Raw genomic sequence first — 19732 nt, 5'->3', positions numbered from 1 at the left:
ATACACACAGATACACATGGAATAGAAATGATACACAGACTGGACAAACAGCTGGCCACAAAGACAGACAGGCGAGTTGACACGCACGCACGCACGCACACGCGCGGGATGGGCGGGCAGGGTGGAGGAAATCCAGACATCCATGCAGAGTAGATGGAGGGCACACAGACTAACAGGCAGCAGGGACAGACCATGCTGCCTCTCCACACCTTGAGGACACTTTGGCAGTAAAGAGAAGCTAAAGCTAATTCCCTGCTGTGTTTAGCCAGTTAGGGCCCTTCAAGAGGAGGGAAAGTGGCTTTCACATCCCCGAAGGAGAGAGCGAGAGAGAGAGGGAGAGAGAGAACATTTTCCAGCAGCCAGATAGCATCTGGGTTTTTTTCATTAGGACACAAGGCAGCATTATCATCCAGAACATCTGAATGCACCCCCATCCACTATACACTTTCTATCAACCCCCTCCAATCATTTCTAATGCACTTTGTCTCCCTCCTTCCCCCCTCCCTCCCATGTTTCCCACTCAATTTTTTTCTTAACCCTTACTACCTCAGAGTCCTCTATTGTCTGTTTTTTCACTTCATGTCTTTTGCTTCGTTCCTCTCTTGCTCTCGTTCCTTCTCTTTATTCTATTTACAGCAGGAGGGGGAAACGGCCCCGTTAAGTGTACTTTTCAAGATCCTTTCAGCTATGTTTTTAGCACTAATGTTGGCCTAAATTCTCTGTGGTGGTGAGAACGTGATCATTTCTTGTTCCTGGATGTTGCTCATGCCCAGAGATTAGGGCTAATTGTTTTCGTAGAAATACAGCAAGGTATCGGTTTAATGTCCAGGAAAGCTTGCCACTTCACCGCGCGCTATCACACCACACCCCTACGTTAAGCATTTAAGATTCAAAGCGATGAACTTGGAAGTTTAAGCAATGGTGTAAATGATGCAATGATGATGAAAACAGCAGATAGTATACACATGTGTGTTTGTTTCTAATTGAGCTGTGGCTTAAAGTCATATGCACCCAAAAGCAATAAAGCCATTGTATGAATTTATACTTAAAAATCTACTTAATATGCCAGACAGCAAGCACGGAGAAGAAAACCTGCCTGCAGATGTTCAAGGTTTTGAATTAGTAATTAAACAACATCTAAAAAATGAGGTTGCTGTAAACATTTAAATAGCCTACTGCATGAGTGGCTATGTTTTTTGTTCGGCGCAGTAATATCCTGTTCTAATTAACTGCGGTTCAGAGGTGTGCTGTTTGTCTGGCCGCCTGCGGCTTCCAACGTGAACTAGCTTTTAGGTTTCGGAACAAATCTGCTTTTTTAATTTCCGTTTTTGTCATCCCATGGACCACTATCTACACACTGTATACACTCCCCTCTGCGGCAGTTTGGCTGCTCGTGTTTCTCTCAGTAATCGTACACCTGTGATTAAGTGAGTGAGTGAATAATGCCACCAGCTGGAGGAGTCCTCTCTGATGCCTGCATTTTTTTTTTTTTTTCTTCTTTTCTTTCTGTGATGTGGTATGTCTGGGTCTCCCCCCGCTGCGTTGGTGACGGGGAAACCTGCCATCAATGTGCCCGGAAACCCTCGACGCCAACATGGCAGCGTGAGCTAAAAATAGACCGCCGGTGATAAATAATAAAACCTCTCCCCATATGCCAAGCGCCCCTCTGCCGTCCTCCTGATTTTAGTGCCTGTGGCTAATTATATGACTCCATTTGAATCGGGTGCATGTTGTAGAGAAATGTAAGTGATCAGGCTGTTTATGGTGGGCATTGGTTAGACCGGATCACTGTTCAGCTATTATAGGATGAGAAAAATAGACCTTAAAGCTTAAATAAATCTTGAATAGTTTTTACAATGTTAAAAAAAAAAAGCATCGTCTATTATTATAGACATATGGGGGATAACAATCAGGTGTGCGTGTCTATACCCTGTTTAATTTCCACAGACCTATAACAAATAAATATTATATTGCCTAAGTGAACGGTTGTGGACATAAAAGGTCTTAAGACATTGAAATTATAAAGAGCTATGACATATAGGCCTGCATTAGTAGTAATAGCCGTGAAAATACCGTATATTATAAAGCTAAATGCCATCACGGGTTTATTACTGTGTGTTTATTACTGAGCACTCTCCCTGATCAGCATCCTTATATCCCTCTCGTTTTCCACAATATAATTTTACTCCATAATTCTGCATGATTGCCCCCCCCCTCCCCCTTTCTTTTTTTAAAGAGCTGTGTAATTTAAGAGTGGTGTAAAACAAATCATGCTAAATCAAAGAAAGCAGTACCGTCCTGCGTGGAGAAAATGACACGGCGCTCCCTTTTCTGTTTTTCCTGGCTGTCTGGTCACGATTCAAAGCCTTCACAGCGGGGAGCTTTGTGTTGATGTTGCTGCAGTCTGCATGGGAACCCCCCCCCCTCCTCCTCTTCCATCTCTTCCTCCACTTCAACCCCCCCCCCCCCCCACCCCCTGCTGCTCCTCTTCCTCCTCCTCCTGCTTCTCTTTCTCTCCTCCGCCCACGCACGGCTCTCCACGACCAATAGGCTAAAAATAGCATCAGGAATCCCCGCATCAATTCAGAAGGAGGAGGAGGGAAGGGGGTGGTGGGGGGGGGGGGGCGTTAGCGCGCACACAAGGTCATAAACCCCCTCCCCCCTCCAGTGCTTTTCTTCATTTGTCACAGCTCGCATCAGCAGTTTTTTTTGTTTGTTTGTCCGGGAGACCCACACCGTGTCAGATTTTATTTTATCGTCCTGAATTGATAAAAATTTTTTATCGATCTCCTGTAAATCACATTAAATGTCCTTTCTATAGTTAACACCGTGACACAGAGGTGGGAATGAGATTTCACTGCGGACTAAAATAATACAAAATAAGAAGGACTTTACATAACTTGGTTTTTATCAGAGTACAAACAGGTGGAGGAGATGGGGAGAAAACACGCGAGTAGAGAAGAGGAACAAGACAAAAAGCTGAGCATGTGCTTGCATAAATTGAGAGCGCGTATTCCCCGTTATTCCATGCTACAAGCGACCGGAGACTGCAATAAATGGGAGAGCCCCTATTCTTAGTAGGAGACTATTGATTTTCTTGCTGTCATTTATAATCATCATCGATGTGTCTTCTGCAAGGAGAGAGAGCCTGCAATGTGCAACCTCCATCAGATAAAAGGTAAGTAATTTCCTTTCAGTCTCTTTTCCAGAAGTAGTAGTTAAAAAAGAGGGGTGTGAAAAGATGCATGGTGAAATTGCATTTGCAGGCTCTAATATCTGTAGCTAATAAGCTTTATCATTTGCATTTTCACACCTAACAGCACTAGTTTAAGACTTTTATTTTTATTTTTTTTATTTATTTGCAGGGATGAATTCTCTTACCTGACAAAGCTACGCCTTGAGGAAGCAGGAATGAACCATTTCGGTGTTACTGGTGTGCGTTGTGGATTACAAAGGGATATCCCCCTGCATTAGATTAGTCTGATGCACGGTTGCCCGTGCGTACAGTATTTCAACTTTTTTTGTCCTTGTGCAGATGGTGTAAGGTGATCTTATTTAAGTGTGTGGTCTTCTTGAAACGGTTTCTTAAGGCTTTTCATAGACGAGTGTGTACAGTCCACCTCTGCCTGCTGGTGGTGAATATGGGGGGGGGGGGGTCACTTGGTCATCTCCTTTTGTGTTTGGTGCGGCTCTGATGATGAGACAGGGGCCGAGTCTTTGAACCTTTGCATTAGTGATGAGCTTTCTTCTCTCTTTATCTCTCATCGCTGTATTTTACAACCTGGGCAAACTGAGCCTCTCTTGTCAAGCGCTGGTAACCATCTGCCCACACAGGTATGCACATTTGAACACGTGCACGTCATTGCACAAACGCACACCCTGAAGCACGTTTTCAACACACACACACACACACACGCGCGCGCAGGCATAATGCCGTAACCACCTTTACCTTACACACATCAGACGGCATTATAAATGGACCTTGCCCTGTTTGTTTCTCTTTGTCCTCTTCACTTCCCCTCATCATCAACTGCTCCATTTAATGCAGTGACATCATTGTGCTCTGTGAACAGAGGTTGATGGTCCAATGCTTCCGCTAGGGCCACCTCGGAGAAAACGAGGCAGGCGTTTGTTGTTGTTTTAGCAAAGAAGGTACCATGTAGAACCAGCTGCAGCCGAAAGCCGGAGACATCTCTGTCATCGCTGCTTTAACACTGCCAGACCTAGATTGGAGGTAGAAAAAGAGTATGATGTAAAACGTTTTAAAGCTAGTGAGATAGAGTCTCACATAGAGATATAAACAAGTTAAATGAAAGCGGGAGCTATCAAATAAAACCCCAAATCTGTAAAGATGTTTTAAATCCATCTCGAACTGTCTTTCTAACTGTGTATTTGAGGACTTTAGCGGTTGTCTTCTTGCTAAATATTTGTCATCCTTGTTGAAATAATTGCCACTGACAATAAGATTTTCCTCCTAATGTCATTCATAATTAAAAACCAGAGCAAATCTAATATTGCAGAAAAAGGAATAGAACTGTGTTGTGATAGCCTTTTCTTTAGCGGGCCGAAGAGGAAACCACCATAACAAGGCACTGCTTGCTCTTGAGGGAATTACTGGAACTGTTGGAATTGTTGGGGCTTTGTAAATTATAGAGTGTGGTCTAGACCTACTCTATCTGTAAAGTGTCTCGAGATAACTTATGTTATGATTTGATACTATAAATAAAATTGAATTGAATTGAATTGGTATCCGTGTTTATGCCGCCGCGTTTCCACTGTATGGTACGGCTCTGCTCGACTCCCTTTTTTGGTACCAGTACTTTTCTCTTTTTGTTCTCCACCTATAGTAGTATAGTTTCCCTCACTGTAGGCGGGATTCCCATCACCATCGTGACGCCATGCGAAACTGCCGTGACCTCATGGTCAGGGCTTAATTTGAGCCGGAACACGCTGGAACGTGTTCCGTCACCTCCAACGTTGGATCCGGAACCTGTTTTATTGGATCCGGCACCTCCTGTGTCACTACGAAAAAATGAGTCGCCTAAATGGAAAAAATAAACTACGGTTTGTGTAGTGTTCAATGTTGTCATCTGTCTTGTTAGTCTTTATTCCCCATTGAAGTTCCACAAAGATCTTGTGTTTGCATTTTCGATGCGTTTTGAGGTGAATTTTCAGGGTAAGACGGAGGGGGGAGAGGGACTGAGGGGGGGGAGGCACTTCAACGGCGCGGTGCTGCACTTCAAGTGACACAAGCGCTTGTGCTGGTTGAGATTGCTGTTATAGCCTCGTTTAACTCAGGGGAAAAATGTCAAAAAGACAACAAAGTTTGCTTAACTTGTTCAAATACGCTGGCCAGTCGGATCCCAAACAAGCAAAAACCTTTTCTGCTGATCAAGAATGTGGAGACCACGGTGGGTTTTTTGGTTAATTTAATAGTCCGATGGATAATTGCTGCTTGTTTTTATTTTTACATTTCGCACCGATGCAGTGCATGTTCTGAAATAGAAATAAACATTGCCCTGATGTACACACAGCGTTGTTTAGGTTTTATTTTAGTCAGAGAAGTGTAATTTTTTTATTTTTTTGTTCCGTTACCTCCAACCCCCGTTTTGAGTTGCCGGATCCACCCCCCCTCTGTGCTCCGGGACTTCCCACTTTACAAATTAAGCACTGATCATGGTGAATCCTTTTCTTCTCATCGCCAACCAAACGGAGCAATGTCTGCACTTTTAAGACTGCTTTGCACGGCGTAGTCTTTCAGGCTGCTATTTAGGGCTGGGCAATATATTGGTATGTCGATATACGAGGCTAGATATTGTCTTAAATTTCAAATATCGTGATATGACACACGTGTTGTGTTTTCCTGGTTTTAAAGGCTGCATTACAGTAAAGTGAAGTCATTTTCTGAACTTCCCAGACTGTTCCAACTGCTCTAGAATTTGCCTTTAACCACTTAGTAATTATATCCACATTACTGATAAATATTTATCACAAATCTCATTGTATAAATGTTTTGTGATGGCACCAGTTGTCAACCCTACAATATCGTCTCGATATCGCTGTATTTGGTGAAAAATATCGTGCTATTGATTTTCATTATATCTCCCACCTCTACTCCCATGTTTTGAAATCTGGGTCAAGTGAATACAAACATTAGGGTTGCAATTGACTGTAGCATGGCTATTTAAAAATGGGCGGGGTTTGTGTTGTGCTTGTGAAGATGACCAGTCGGTGGTCTTTAGTGTTTTAACTCCACCTGCTCATATCGGTACTGTACCAGCTACTATCCACAACTTTTGCTAATGGAAAACCACAAGAGAGCGAGTCGTGCCATACCATGCAGTGGAAGCAGCGCAAGGTGACTAATTGCCCTCTTGTTCATGCTCTTCCTTTTGGCTGTGCGTCAGGATTACCCAGGATGTTTCTTGAGTGTCCCCTTATTCCTTCAATGGGATCTCATCTCATCTCGGATGTTACCTGGCATGGCTGCGCATTACAGCATCTGCCTGCAAAGGCCACTTTATCATTCCCTGCACCTTGGCTTTGCTCGTGGCGATAATAGAAAACACTTCATCACAGTTGTCTGCCTTGCTCAGGCCGTTCCACTCATTTATGGGACTTTGGGATGCTAACATGTCAGCTGATATTTAGACTCTCCCTGTACCTGCCTCTTCCTGAATGATGGCAAAGCTGCTTAGTCAAAGGCAAATCTAACTAATGATCTTAGCTGTCAGAGATAAATTCCACCGTTGGCCGCAGAGCCCTGCCGCTGCTGTGGCTGGCAGCGTGTATCTCTCAGACGCTCTGTCTCAAGCATGCCCTCGGTATCATCTCACACTCGCTGCCTCGAGTCCTCGATGACGCTGCAGCCCGGGTTGAGTCACGACTCATCTCTTATCTCTAGGATCGCAGGTTGTTGATCATGTGTGAAGCACATCGGCGTTTACGCAGGCCAGCCGCGTCTGTCCAGCTGAATATGTCACATTATTCACTGGTCATAACACTGTATCAAGGCCCGCTGTCGCTCCTGCAGCACCAAACTCTCTATCCTCGAGGCACTGTCATAGTCATAGGAGTCAGTCATAGTTGAGTAAGATGACAGCCATGACATGCAGTGAATTGACAGACTAATTCAAGATGGCTGCCCTACACTCGGCTATCATACATGACAAACTCAGGGCCAAGACGAAGTGTTTTTTAAAACCTCTGCTGTCTTTTATTTTTTATTTTTTAGAAAAATCCTCCCTATACTCCCTTTTCTTTCTGTCGTCTTTGTCTCGCTTTCTATCGTACGCCTCATATGTCTTTAGAACAGCCGGTTCCACTGCAGCATAAATTGAGCAGTACATATGTACTTCTATTTGTAGAAGGCAGAATAAGTCTCACTCTTTTTCACTAAATTGCACGCTCAAAGACATATTTTTTATATATATATATACTTCTAAAAAACGCCATAGGACAGGGTCTAATACGTTTTTCTGTTGTACAACATATATGACACCATGTAACCTGAAATCCTCAATTTGGAAACCTTGAACACGAGATACTACCACTCACAAACTTAAAAAACAACAATACAACTGTTCTGGGTCAGTCTTTGCGGATGCAGGGACAGTCCCCTGTGTTATTTCAACAGGACATGGGCTTACTTACAGGACTGTGATGACTATAATGAGTGCAAACCAACATGGACTGCAGTTACTTATTAGAGGAGCACAAACTTATGGCGTCATGGCAGTCTGGTGGTCTGGAAGTTAGAGAGACAGTCCAATAAGCAGATGGACTCTAGTTTGAAACCCTCAAAAAAGCCATGTGTTCTGTGAAAGTAAAGGTAAAACTGCTCAGATGAGTATTCATTCAAACCTGGTTGACACGATATACAGTCAGGATGCCAAGAGGCATACCTTAAGTACCTGTAAGAATACTGATTATAAAGACATATATGACTTATCTTTCCACGTAGATGATTCTGTGTTAAGATAATAGGCTAATCTCTGTACCTGTGTGTAATTAGTTTTGGTTCACTTCACAGTATAACACATTTTCTATCTTCCTCTTCTTTTCAATTGAACTCTTTTGATCTATTCTGTGTTGGCGCACCTGCTCTTTTTTTAGATATCTCTCCCACTCGGTCCGGTTTCTCCCTCTCTCTCACACACACGCACATGCACACTGCACACTATCGGTTTCTCTCTCTCCCTCTCACTCGCACACTTACACATCTCTCAGCTTCGCCCTGGTTGGTTTTCTCTTTCTGTGTAATTACAGGCTTCTTATCTACTTCCTATGTTACGTGCTGCAGCCATTGGCCTCCTCCATGTTTCCTCCTCCTCTACCATTTTAGTGTCACAGATCTTCCGCTGCTTCTCCCTCCAGGAGCCAACAAGGCAGAGAAGCACAATATGCTTTAACGTGGCTGGACCAGCCAAGTTTGACTGCTGCATGGGACAAATCCAAGAGGCACTAAATTCTGGTGGCACATTTAGCTAGAAAGAGGCCGTTTGAGTGAAATATTGTAGCGTTGTTATAGGTGTGTGTGTGTGTGTGTTCTTTTTTTTCTGACTAGCATTCCATTCCAAATGTGGGCTTTGGCGTTCATAGCCGGTTGGTGAATGAGTGTTTGTTTGTTTGTGTGTGTGTGTGTGTGTGTGTGTGTGTGTGTGGGTGGGGGTGTGTGTCCAGGAGTTGTAAAGTTTGATTTAATTATTCATGTGGAATCAGTAACATTGCTTCCCAAACTAGCAAATGAAACACCATCTTGCCAACGAACTCGCACAGGTCACAGCGACCAATTACTTAATGAAAATGATCAGGTTTCTGATGCAGCCCTGGCCAGAGCTCCTCTCCAAATCCCTGCAGTACTTCACGTAGCTATAAAACAGAGTGTACCTCAGCTTTATTCCAGCCGTTAGGTAAAGTGTGCCACCGCTGCAGTCTTTAGACCCATCAAAACTCCAAATGGCTGAACCAGCTTTAAGGAAAGGATTATTACTTATTAAGAATGGCTAATGTATGATGTAAAAGTTGGCTCCCTCTCCATCGCTATCCCCTTCTGTCTCTTTGGCTCAGCCTCAGCCTCAACTTCTCTCTCTTTTTTTTTTTTTTTTTTTTTTTTTTTTTCTTTTTTTTTTTTTTTTTTTTTCTTCCACTAAAATGGTGTGTTTGTTTTGTTCATGCTCATGTTTTCCAATACCAACCTATTTCTATGAAACGTGAAAGAAACAAGGATGTCAAAGTCTGTTCTTATACAATACAATAATGCCTATGTGTACAGGTTGTACTCATTCCTCTTCATACTAGCTCTAAAGTGACCTCTTACTTAAACTCCTCTCTAAGAGATGGGGGGGGACAGAATCCACAGGCCTTGCTTTCCAATCATAAACCTGAGAAAACTTGTCAGTTTGCTTTTGAATATGAACATAGTTATGATCGATCATCAGGCATCGTTCCACAGGGTAGGACCAAGGGAGCAGAAAGCACCCACACCTCACCTGGATCTTTTTCTAGGTAGAGTGACAAAATGTTTTTTTTTTTTTTTAACTCCCTATTGCGCACCAAGACTTCTAATTCTTAGACGTTGAATGGCCCAAGCTCAACACAATTGATCAAAGTCCCCCTCAGTACATCAGCTGAGTCTGTAACTCTGGGTTAAGTTCACTAACTAACTTAGAAAAGCCCCAGGTGATGACCTGAGAGGTCTGATTGAAAGTTCAGCTGAAGCAACAGATTTTGAGCAGCTTCAGCTCTTTTGAGTTTACTAAATCAAGGGTGTATCTTCTTAAGTTACAGTCTTTTGGAAAACTGCTTTAGCTACTGTTACTATACCTTCACTACAGCTCAACAAGGAAACGGTGTCCAGGGAAACGGAGGAAGGGTTGTGGATTTCGTTCCGCATGCAGTGTCCACTTACATGGCCAGTATGGATAGGAGGAATGTTAGCAGCCACCAATAACCGTTTTGAATTGATATGCGGACATGTTGGTATTGTTTTGCTGTGGTAAATCAAATGCATCAATGTTTTACTACGGTAAAACAATAAGACAGACTTAAAAACACAGAATGTATCCTTTTAATCCAAGTTCTATATTATCAATTTGCTAATCCTCACAGCTGCCAGAAATTTCTGACCGACATTGTGATGGACAGTTTCCTCTGGCTACTTGACACCACGACACAGGCTATTTTAGTGGTGTGCATCCTTCCTCCTTCAGCACCATGGACAGCGCCGTCTGAGCCCAGGCTCTCTCTGTCTCCATCTAGCCGCTTTCTTCGGCCGCTGTGACACTGAAGCCTTTACCATGTTCTACTGAGAGCATGCAACACACACACACACACACACACACACACACAGACACACACACACACACACACACACACACACACACACACACACACACACACACACACACACAAAAGAGACACACACAAAGAGACACATCAGGCGGCGAGCCGACTGCAGGCACTGCATGCAGCCCCCATTCTTAATATTTCTGCCTGGTAATACAAAACCAGGCATATTCTGCTAAATTATTAAATACAAGACCGCAAGGCTCCGGCTGTGTGGCATGAGGTAGTCATCACAGCCCCGTTTGTGTGATGCTTTTCTGTGGGCCAACAAGTGGAAATGTGTTTTGGAAATAGATATCAAGACTGTGTTTACTGCCCCTCTCATGATTTTTTGCAAATACCGGTAGTCTACTTTGTGGACATCAAACCACGAGGAAGGGTAATAACTTAGAGTTGATCAGAAATGAAAGTGACGTTCAGGATATATCTGGGCAAAGCATTATGTTTGGCAGGCCTGTGCATCTGTTTGGGTGACGTAGCAGTAGGCTACAAGTGATTTTCTTTTTATGTATGGTGGTTATGGCAACATTGACAAAAGCCGATCTATGGGGTCCACAGTGGATTAAGATGATCAACCGTGTAAGCTGTATTTAAACACCTTTCTACGTCTCAATAATCCTATTCTTGTAATATCCCAACTGCCTTAAGGAGTGATCGATCCGCTGCAACCTGTGCGCATAGCAGGCAATGGACCGGTATTCAGGCGAAGGCGGTGTTTTGGCTGTACAGTGACGTTTTAAGGCAGGTCCTGGTCAAACCTACCAATGATACAAGTCGGTTCTATTCTGCTGGGACTGATCGCAATGAACGGGTGTCGGAGCGCTGCACGGCAAAGGAGCAACCACAGCGAGACGAGGCGATCAAGGGGATGCGGCATCGGTACGCGGGAGCTGTCCAACAGCACCAAACCCCCGACGAAAAGCAAGCGAGCAGCAAGCCGAGCCCAGACCCACTCGCTCCTGTTTTCAGCCTGCCGCCCCCGCCCTCTTCTCACCACCGAGACCGCACTTCGAGCACCGCCGCGCACCGCCAGAGCCTCCAGGAGCTTCCCTGTCTGAGCCAGCCCTACCGGAGACCTGTTCACAGCGGCGACCCTTTACCTCTGGCGAGCTACGACACGGCCCAGCAACCTTCACACCGAGGCACTGAACCCAGCACCGGGCAGCCGGCGCACCTGCAGCAGGATCCCTGGGCCCCGGCCGGCTCTCAGCAGCAGCCGCCGCCGCAGTCGGAGAACCAGCCTGTTTTTCCCAGCTGCCACTGCAGTTTTTCCGAGCAGGAGGCGAGCCTTTCTCAAAACCATCACCATCCTGCCGATCCTCTCCCACCGCAGCCCTCCCCACCTTTTCCGCCGCCTATACCGCCGCCACCAACGTCGTCCTCCTCCTCTCTGCTATTTTCCCAGGGATCTAAGCGGGGGGATCGGCTCCGAAGGAGTGCCAATAATTACCAACAGGCAAGCATCGTGGAACGCTGCAGGGGAGGAGGAGGAGCAGGAGGGCACCGAGACCAAAGGCAGCTGTTGCAGCAGCAGCAGCAGCAGCAGCAGCAGAAGCAGCAGCATCAACAGCTCAGTCATTTAAGACTCCAACAGAGGGACCCCTCCCCTGAAGGAACCCGTGCAAACTCGCAGAAAGGGCGCTCTTTAAATGTATGTGAGTCAACCGAGGCTAACAGGAGAGCATTTGAGTCTCAGACTCAGGACCTGCAGCAGCAGCAGCAGCAGCAGCAGCAGCAGCAGCAGCAGCAACATATCCCACAATTACGAGCGCAGCAACAGCTACTGGTGGGGAGCAGCTTGCCTATCAACTACTGCGCCAGCGGCTCAGGAGAGCTATGTAGGACTCAGCAGGCTCCACTGCTGCAACAGCAAGAGCAGCAGCAGCAGCAGCAGCAGCAAGGCGCACTGGGGCTCTGTCCCCAGCGTCCGCAGCACTGTGAACAAGAGCGCAATAAGTCTGGGAGGATCACCGCGCAAGGCGACCAGGCGCAGCCACACAGCCGCGACTCCCGCGTAACCCCCCCGGCAACACAACAGGCGTACGCGGGGAACTCGTCTGCGACTGGCAGCAACAGCAGCAAAGACAGCCCCAACTACGGCTCGAGCTATCACCTGTGGCCAGAGAGCCCGCATAAAGGAGAGGAGAGGATACGCATCGACCTCCATAAGGTAGAGCTGTCACATCCCCTCCCGCTAATTAGCCTCTAATGACAAAAAAAACAAACTGGCCTTTAACGATTCCACGCAATGACCACGCCTGTCATATGATTTTTTTTTCTTTTCTTTTTAAATAGAGCACATTCGCCTATGTGTACGTGGTGCACGCGCGTGGTATGTGTGTATGTAAAGGACGGGGGGACGGGGGGTGTATTTGAATCGTCGTTCAGCGTTAGGCAGCTTTTCCAAAAGCAGCGATGGAACTACTGCACATGTAACTCACTGCGTGATACATCTTATCTTGTCTGACCTGGTATTTGTTTAATTTTTGCATACATGCACACGCAAACGCAAACGCTTGCGCGCACACACACACACACACACACACACACACACACACACACACACACACACACACACACACACACACACACACACACACACACCTGTTCCATGTTGCAGTGTTGTTTTGGTTAGCCCACTGACTGCAAATATTCAATGACGCTCCATGGCAGCTGAATTAGAAACAAAGAGTGTGTTGTTTCCACAGAACCGAGGGGGTTCTGAGCAGGGGAATTTCAATATTTTGCCTTCCAGGCACTGTTCTTACACAACGGTTAGCTTTATATCATTAGGCCTGTGCCTGTCAGTGCCAGCAGCTCCTGGCAGGGTGTTCAATGTATTTCCAAACTCCCTTCATACAGGACTATGTGCTGTATGTTCTGCTTGCACTCACCAGTCCAATGTAGTGTAATATGTGTATGTTTAACAGGCCTATGTCTAGTAAAAATAGAAGTAAAGACATCAACCTCATAGGACTTATTACATCTGGCCAAACAAATGACGGCAAGAAAATCAAGATGACAAGCATGTTAGATAATTAGATCAAATATTCTAAGCAACAACATGAATGAAAACATATTAGGGAGATAATAGCAGGTATAATAAGTTGAAATGTTCCTGCAAAAATTGCAATCCTAGGTTTAGTGAAAGTGTGGTAACAAGTGGGAAGGTGTGTGTCAGCATGTGTGTTTTTAAAAAAAAAAAAAAAAAAGAGGGAAGAAAAAGAAGACTAAAAAAAAAAAGGTTTGATTTAAATCATGTAAAATCTATTTCTAATTGTAAGCAGATGTAGATTATCTGGCAGTGTAGATGTTGCTATCCACCGATCCTTTAACTGTAGAAAAACTCACAATAAACGTAAAAAAAAATCCTTGTCATGTTCATTTACTGTAATATTTTGTCGATAGATGAGCGAGTTGAATGCTCTCTCTGGGCTGCTCAGAGTTTAAGGACATTTTAAGGACACGTTGTTTTGGATCTGGCAGAGAAACCAGAACAAGTTAAACTGCAAGATGGTAAAGCACATTGTTGTTGATTCTAGCTGCTAACACGAGAGGAATTCAACTATTTTGCAAAGTGCCACCAGTCATCTACCCTGAGAAATCTGGTTGAGGAAACATGGCTAATTATTGCTCATACTGTTGGACATATGGACTTTTGAACATCTTGGTTGTGTAGTAAGCAATTATTTTCAAATGAGTACCATTTTAGTCCCCACTGTTGTTTTTTTTGTTTTTTTCCTTCCCCTGGCACTTCCTCCAGGTGCAGTCAATCAAGTTTTTATATCGCAGGATAGGAAAGAGAAAATAACGGGAGGCACTGATGAGGGTGCAGCATCTAAATAAGAGCGCCCCGGCTCCTTTTTAAAATGCTGCAACTGTTTTCACGGGGCTGAGCTGGCACCCGTAGCAAGAGGTGGTACATCCAACCACCTTGACATGACTGTTCTGAACTTGGCTCAATTTTGGAGTGTCAGCAGAACACCGAAATGACCGAATGACTGAAAGGAAAGTTAACTTTATTTTTGAAGTTGCCACCATCCTGTTTTTAAGTTAGAATCGCAGGGCGTTTTGCTGAGAGGGAAGCTAAACCCAATACATGAGGTGGTGAATTTTGAATAGTGTACTTGTTGCCACTTGTTATAACATCAGACCAATAGTATGTCGTGCCAGGGATTCATTTTCTTCTAATCTGCTGTGTGCACTTCATCACAGAGGCATCACATTAAAGGTGTCAGATATTGTGCACCAGTTATTACATTACATTTGTCTGGACCTTTAATGTGAATCCCCAATAAAAAAAATAAAAAAATACATATCCATCCATTTACCACTATGAAATGTTCTCTGTTAAAGATATTGTGACACCACTATGACTGTGTACTGAAGAATAAAAGCCCATATTAAACGTAAAACGTCAGTACAGAGAGTCTTCGGTAAGTCTTATAATAGCCCCAGTGAATACTCATTACTGTTAAAAGCAGCTGGGATTTTAACAAGCTGCTGGACGGTCATGTCTTTTAAATCCATTCTGATTATGATACTGGGAGATTTTTTCTTTTCTTTTTTTTTTTGAACAGGTTCCTTTTGGCACCATGGCAAAGTGTCCTTGAGCAAGACACTGAACCCTAAGTTGCTCCCTGGATGCTGTATGTACAGTGCTGCTCATAAGTTTAGGAACCCAAAGAGGAATACAAAAAATCCTCTTCTGGAAATTAATCTTAATGCCTTAATAAAAGAAATTTGAAAAAATCCAACATTTAAGGAGACCAATTTTCTTTGTGAATGAATAATGTATTGTAAATAAATAAATAAATGTTCGTCCTTAAAATACAAGGGGCATAAGTCAGTACACCCCTATGTTAAATTCCCATAGAGGCAGGCAGATTTCTATTTTTAAAGGCCAGTTATTTCATGGATCCAGGATACTATGCATCCTGATAAAGTTCCCTTGGCCTTTAGAATTAAAATAGCCCCCCCACATCATCACATACCCTTCACCATACCTAGAGATTGGCATGGGGTACTTTCCATAAGATCATCTCTCAATGCATATCAAACCAGCTATTAGGCTAACTGAAATAAAACCATGCCAATCTCTAGGTATGGTGAATAGGAAAAGGATGCATAGTATCCTGGATCCATGAAATAACTGTCCTTTAAAAATAAAAATCTGCCTGCCTCTATGGGAATTTAACATAGGGGTGTGTATACTTATGCTCCTGTATTTTAAGGAAGAACATTTATTTATTTACGATACATTCTTTAGTCACAAAGAAAATTGGTGTCCTTAAAAGTTGGATTTTTCCTACTTTTTTAATTAATGCATTAAGATCAATTTCCAAAAGATGATTTTTTTTTTTTTGAAGTCCTCTTTTAAGTCAACTTTAGCAGGGGTTCATAAACTCATGAGCGGCACTGTATAGCTGTCCACTGCTCCTAATTCTTACGATGGGTTAAATGCAGGGATTGAATTTCACTACATTGGACTGAACGATTGTAATTGACAAATAATAATAAAGTTTCTTCTTTTTCTTCTTTTTTCTGATGGCTATGGCCAAAGAAAAAAAGAAAGCTGAACAATGGTCAGTGTGCAGCAGGGTACCAGTCATGACTACAATATGATGTAGCAAGCAGCAATCTGAAGAAGTCAGATAACTTTCTGCACTCTTAGACGTGATCAAAATGGCAATATGACTTTGGCATAATCATAGTTTTCTCTTTTTGCTTTGCAGCTTTGCAGCCCACAGTTTCCACTGTAAACTAGACATTTATTTATTACACAACTATTACATAAACTGGAAAACTGAAAGGAAAAAAAACAAATTTTAGAAGTACTACCAGGACAAACTCTGCCTCTTAGTATCAAACCTTTTCTGCTCGCTCAGATCCGACCGTGCCAAGTATTTTGATACGGCTAGACACGCTTATCTATTCACGGATATTTGTGGGATCATGGTTTCATCTTATTGACCTGCCGCCAGTTAGACAGCCCCTACTCCCGCTCCCATTTGAATTCCCTTAAACAAAACACTTGTGACAGAACAAGCCTGATAAAGTGTATACGATTACAGTGTCCCGCAGCACACCCTGAAACCCAATACCTAGCCCACTGAACCGATGGCAGGTACTACCATATTGTGTCCTGCCTCAATAACATTGTGCTTTGAAAGGTGCATTGCTGCTTCTATTGTGATAGGCTGTGTAAGTACTCTAATGCCTGCCACTTACTGCTTTGGTGCTATGTCCTGCAGGGACACTGTAGTACATAAACACTGGTGGATTTGCTCTCGTTCAACAAGGCTGATTTTTGAGGATAAGGGGACGTCACGTTTAGCAGGAACCTGTGATCAGTCACTTTACAGTTTGTCAGATTTGGTGCTACCCAGGGCCAGACATTAACAGGGTTTTCTGACAATGAATAAAATGCCTGCAAAGGCTAAAATGAGAAGGCAAGAAATCCACTAATAGAATGGAAGTGCACTTTCCTTTCTTGCCTGTTACTGTTTTAGATTGATGGGACTTGACTTCTGTCCCTTGCTGTGTGTGTGTGTGTGTGATTTGTGGGAGCCTAAGCTTGGAGAATCCTTCCTGGTGCTTCTCTGTGACAAAATGGACCAATATTGTAGCGCCGCAGTAGCTAACAACTCTTTGCATTATTTATGAATTGGTTGATTTTTCGTAGAAATCAAGGAGTAGTTTGACATTTTTGGAAGTACGCTCATTTGCTGTCTTGCAGAGCGTTGGATGAGAAGATTGAATGAAATGTCAAAACTATTGTATCGATTGTCAAATATGTAGGAAATAGTGCAAAATCCTCATTACCATTTCCCAGAGTCCAAGGGGACAGCTTCAGATTGTTTACAGTTCACAAGGCCAAAGTTTGAATTTAATTTCAGTAGCAAAGTGGAGCCACAGGATGTTTGGCATTTGTCTTTGATAAATTACTTAAAGGATGAATCGATTAGCCCCATTTTTGACTTTAGATTGTGTCTATTAATTAACTAATCGTTTCAGCACTACACATTTGTTCCCGAAAACATTGTGCAGGCATTAACTAATAAACTGTCTCTAATTGTTTGCATGCGTGCGTGTCCGGCCAGCCCACCTTTCTGGAGAACATGAGGTTGTTATGTGTCATTGCAGAATGGATGGCTTAAAAGAGGAGGAAAGCTATTACAGTAAAGCTTTTTGTGCAGACCCTGCCAAACTGCAGTCCAACACGGGTATAATCACCCTATATGATCTGGGAAAGGTCAACACAGCATGTATCAAAGTGGCACTTTCAACCAACTTAGAGTCTCTTTGACGCTGTCTGGAGGATTTAGTGTGCTCGTGTTTACTGGTGCTCGTTTGTGTGTAGAGCTTTGAAACGTAGACCGCGAATGATTTTGTTCTCTCAGAAATGGGAACAGCGAGTATTTCCTATGAAGAAAGACAACCGTACTTATTTTTTAGTTTATCTGTTTTCATCTATTTAAAGCTTCTTTTTTGTATTTCATTTTTTCCCTGTTTTCTCTTTTAAGTGTTCAGTTTTTCCTATAGCAGAGATTATTTATTTCAGTAATACCAGAGCACTTGTGTTTTTTTCCCCCTCTCCTGTTTAAATTAAGGAAACTGCAGAGGTAATTGGGCTGCCGGCCCTCTTTTTTTTAAAGAAAAAAAAAGCCCCTTTATCTTATCAGTTATGTGTTTGTGTTGGCTTTGCAATAACACTGAGGTAACGTTGACTGCTTGGGCCCCGGAACAATTGATGTCGACAGATCTGCTTACAGCGTTAGTATGATTTACTAGCAGGCTTATGCCAAGAGAAACATTATGTTGATTTAAACTTTCTCTATCGGTCATCACTGCGCTGTTGTTACAGGGCCCTGCGTTTGTTTTTTCTCTCATTAGGCGTCCATGTTTCCACTGCCTCGTGCGTTCCAGTCTGAGAGGGCAGCCAACACCTTGAAAGTAAACACACCTTGCTGAACAATTAAATGTCAGACGAGGGGCACATTTTCAGTTCACATCCTCCTATATAAACGACGTAGGAGGGGCCACTCCTGTAGATCCCTGATAATGCTCCCAATTGTGCGAGGAGAGGTAGGTGGGAGCCGTGGGAGCCTCTTAGTTTCAACTGCAGCTGGCAACACACAGGCAGTAAGTATGAACATGAAGCTCTTTTAATAATTGATAGCTGTTTTCCCTATTTTTTATTTTTTATTTTTTTTTGTCCGCTGTGTTTAAGTGCTACGCTGCACTCCTGCTCTGAAATAGATTTGTGTTACCATGTGTGTTGCTATGGAGAGATCAGCCTGGTATTGTTGTAGCGCTCTCTCTCAGGGGGGGTATTGAGTTGGGTCAAGGAATCATATGCAGAACAAGATTAATCTTTTGGATTTACGATTCGTTTCACGCTCTCCTTTAACAACACACACACACACACACACACACACACACACACACACACACACACACACACACGCGCGCACGCACTGATATTACTGTACTGTAAGTGGTGTTCAAATAGGGCTCCACTTGATATAGTTCATTCGCTTTCTGTTTCATTTGAGTGAGCCAGCACAAGGAGAGGTGTATTGAATTACTTGCAGTCCAGTTGAATACAAAGAGTGGAAAGAAAGCGTGTTGGGGGTTTCCTCAGTCGCCTTGAGCCTCGCTGCTTACTTCCTCCGCGGGTAGAGCCACAGCATGGCAGATGTTTTTGCTCCGCCAGCAGTCAGTGCAATTTGTAACCTGACTGTTTGACCCCTCATGATGTCTCCCTTTTCTAATGTGTGTTGTAACTTTCAATTTCTTTTCATTTTTTATTTTTTTTGTCCTACTCCGTAGCATGCCAAGTCCCCACCACGGCTCTTTGCTTAATAAATGACCGCAGTTCATTTATATGGTAATTCCTTCAAGATGCCAGCCAAGAGATGCCAGGCATTTAATGTATCGCCTCAATGCATATGCTTTATGGCTAATTATGTTATTGATCTGAGGGTCTGTTCCCGCGTAAGGGCATGATCACAACACAAAAGAGTACGAGAGTATGAGTAATGCAGCTGTAAGCAGTAATGTGACATCCATTACAATGCTGGAGAGAGCCCAGTTGTGCAACTATGGCTTCACGTGTGTGTGTGATGGACGGTGCAGGTGTGTGTGCACGCGTCTTCCACATAGCTTATGATATTGCTGACGTGCAAGCTCATTGAGTCATTCCAGTATTGCCTGCTGGCTGTTTTCAAATGTTTGTTAAACACTGTGTTTGGTGGGAGGGCAGAGGGCAGTAACAAGATGTGAGAGATGTGTGATTTCATCATACTTTTGCTCGCACAATTGAATAACGCTTCGCTTGCAGCCTGCCCTTGAAAATACAAGTTTGGAGAGCTTCTCCTGC

General features: G+C 43.6%; 1 protein-coding gene and 1 long non-coding RNA gene across 5 annotated transcripts in view; one reads left to right on the top strand and one right to left on the bottom strand.

Moving 5' to 3' along the window:
* The window catches only part of LOC120568876, a 28616-nt gene extending 26202 nt beyond the window's left edge, over window positions 1-2414 (bottom strand). Inside the window, exon 1 of the long non-coding RNA XR_005640799.1 lies at window positions 2295-2414. This is a non-coding gene — a long non-coding RNA (uncharacterized LOC120568876). The remainder of the gene's footprint in view (window positions 1-2294) is intronic.
* Window positions 2415-11046: 8632 nt separating this feature from the next.
* The window catches only part of kcnn1a (potassium intermediate/small conductance calcium-activated channel, subfamily N, member 1a), a 51306-nt gene continuing 42620 nt past the window's right edge, over window positions 11047-19732 (top strand). For 2 of the 4 annotated variants that reach the window (XM_039816619.1, XM_039816618.1), the window contains exon 1: window positions 11129-12517. In XM_039816619.1, coding sequence (XP_039672553.1) covers window positions 11216-12517 — 1302 coding nt within the window. In that variant the 5' untranslated portion in view covers window positions 11129-11215. Of the gene's footprint in view, window positions 12518-19732 lie in introns of all 4 variants that reach the window. The other 2 variants (XM_039816620.1, XM_039816617.1) reach the window with 2 other exon arrangements.

Source organism: Perca fluviatilis, chromosome 11 (assembly GCF_010015445.1).
Source record: "Perca fluviatilis chromosome 11, GENO_Pfluv_1.0, whole genome shotgun sequence".
NCBI lineage: Eukaryota > Metazoa > Chordata > Actinopteri > Perciformes > Percidae > Perca > Perca fluviatilis.
The sequence above is the reverse complement of the archived record's forward strand: the minus strand, read 5'-3'. Positions and strand labels throughout refer to the sequence as shown.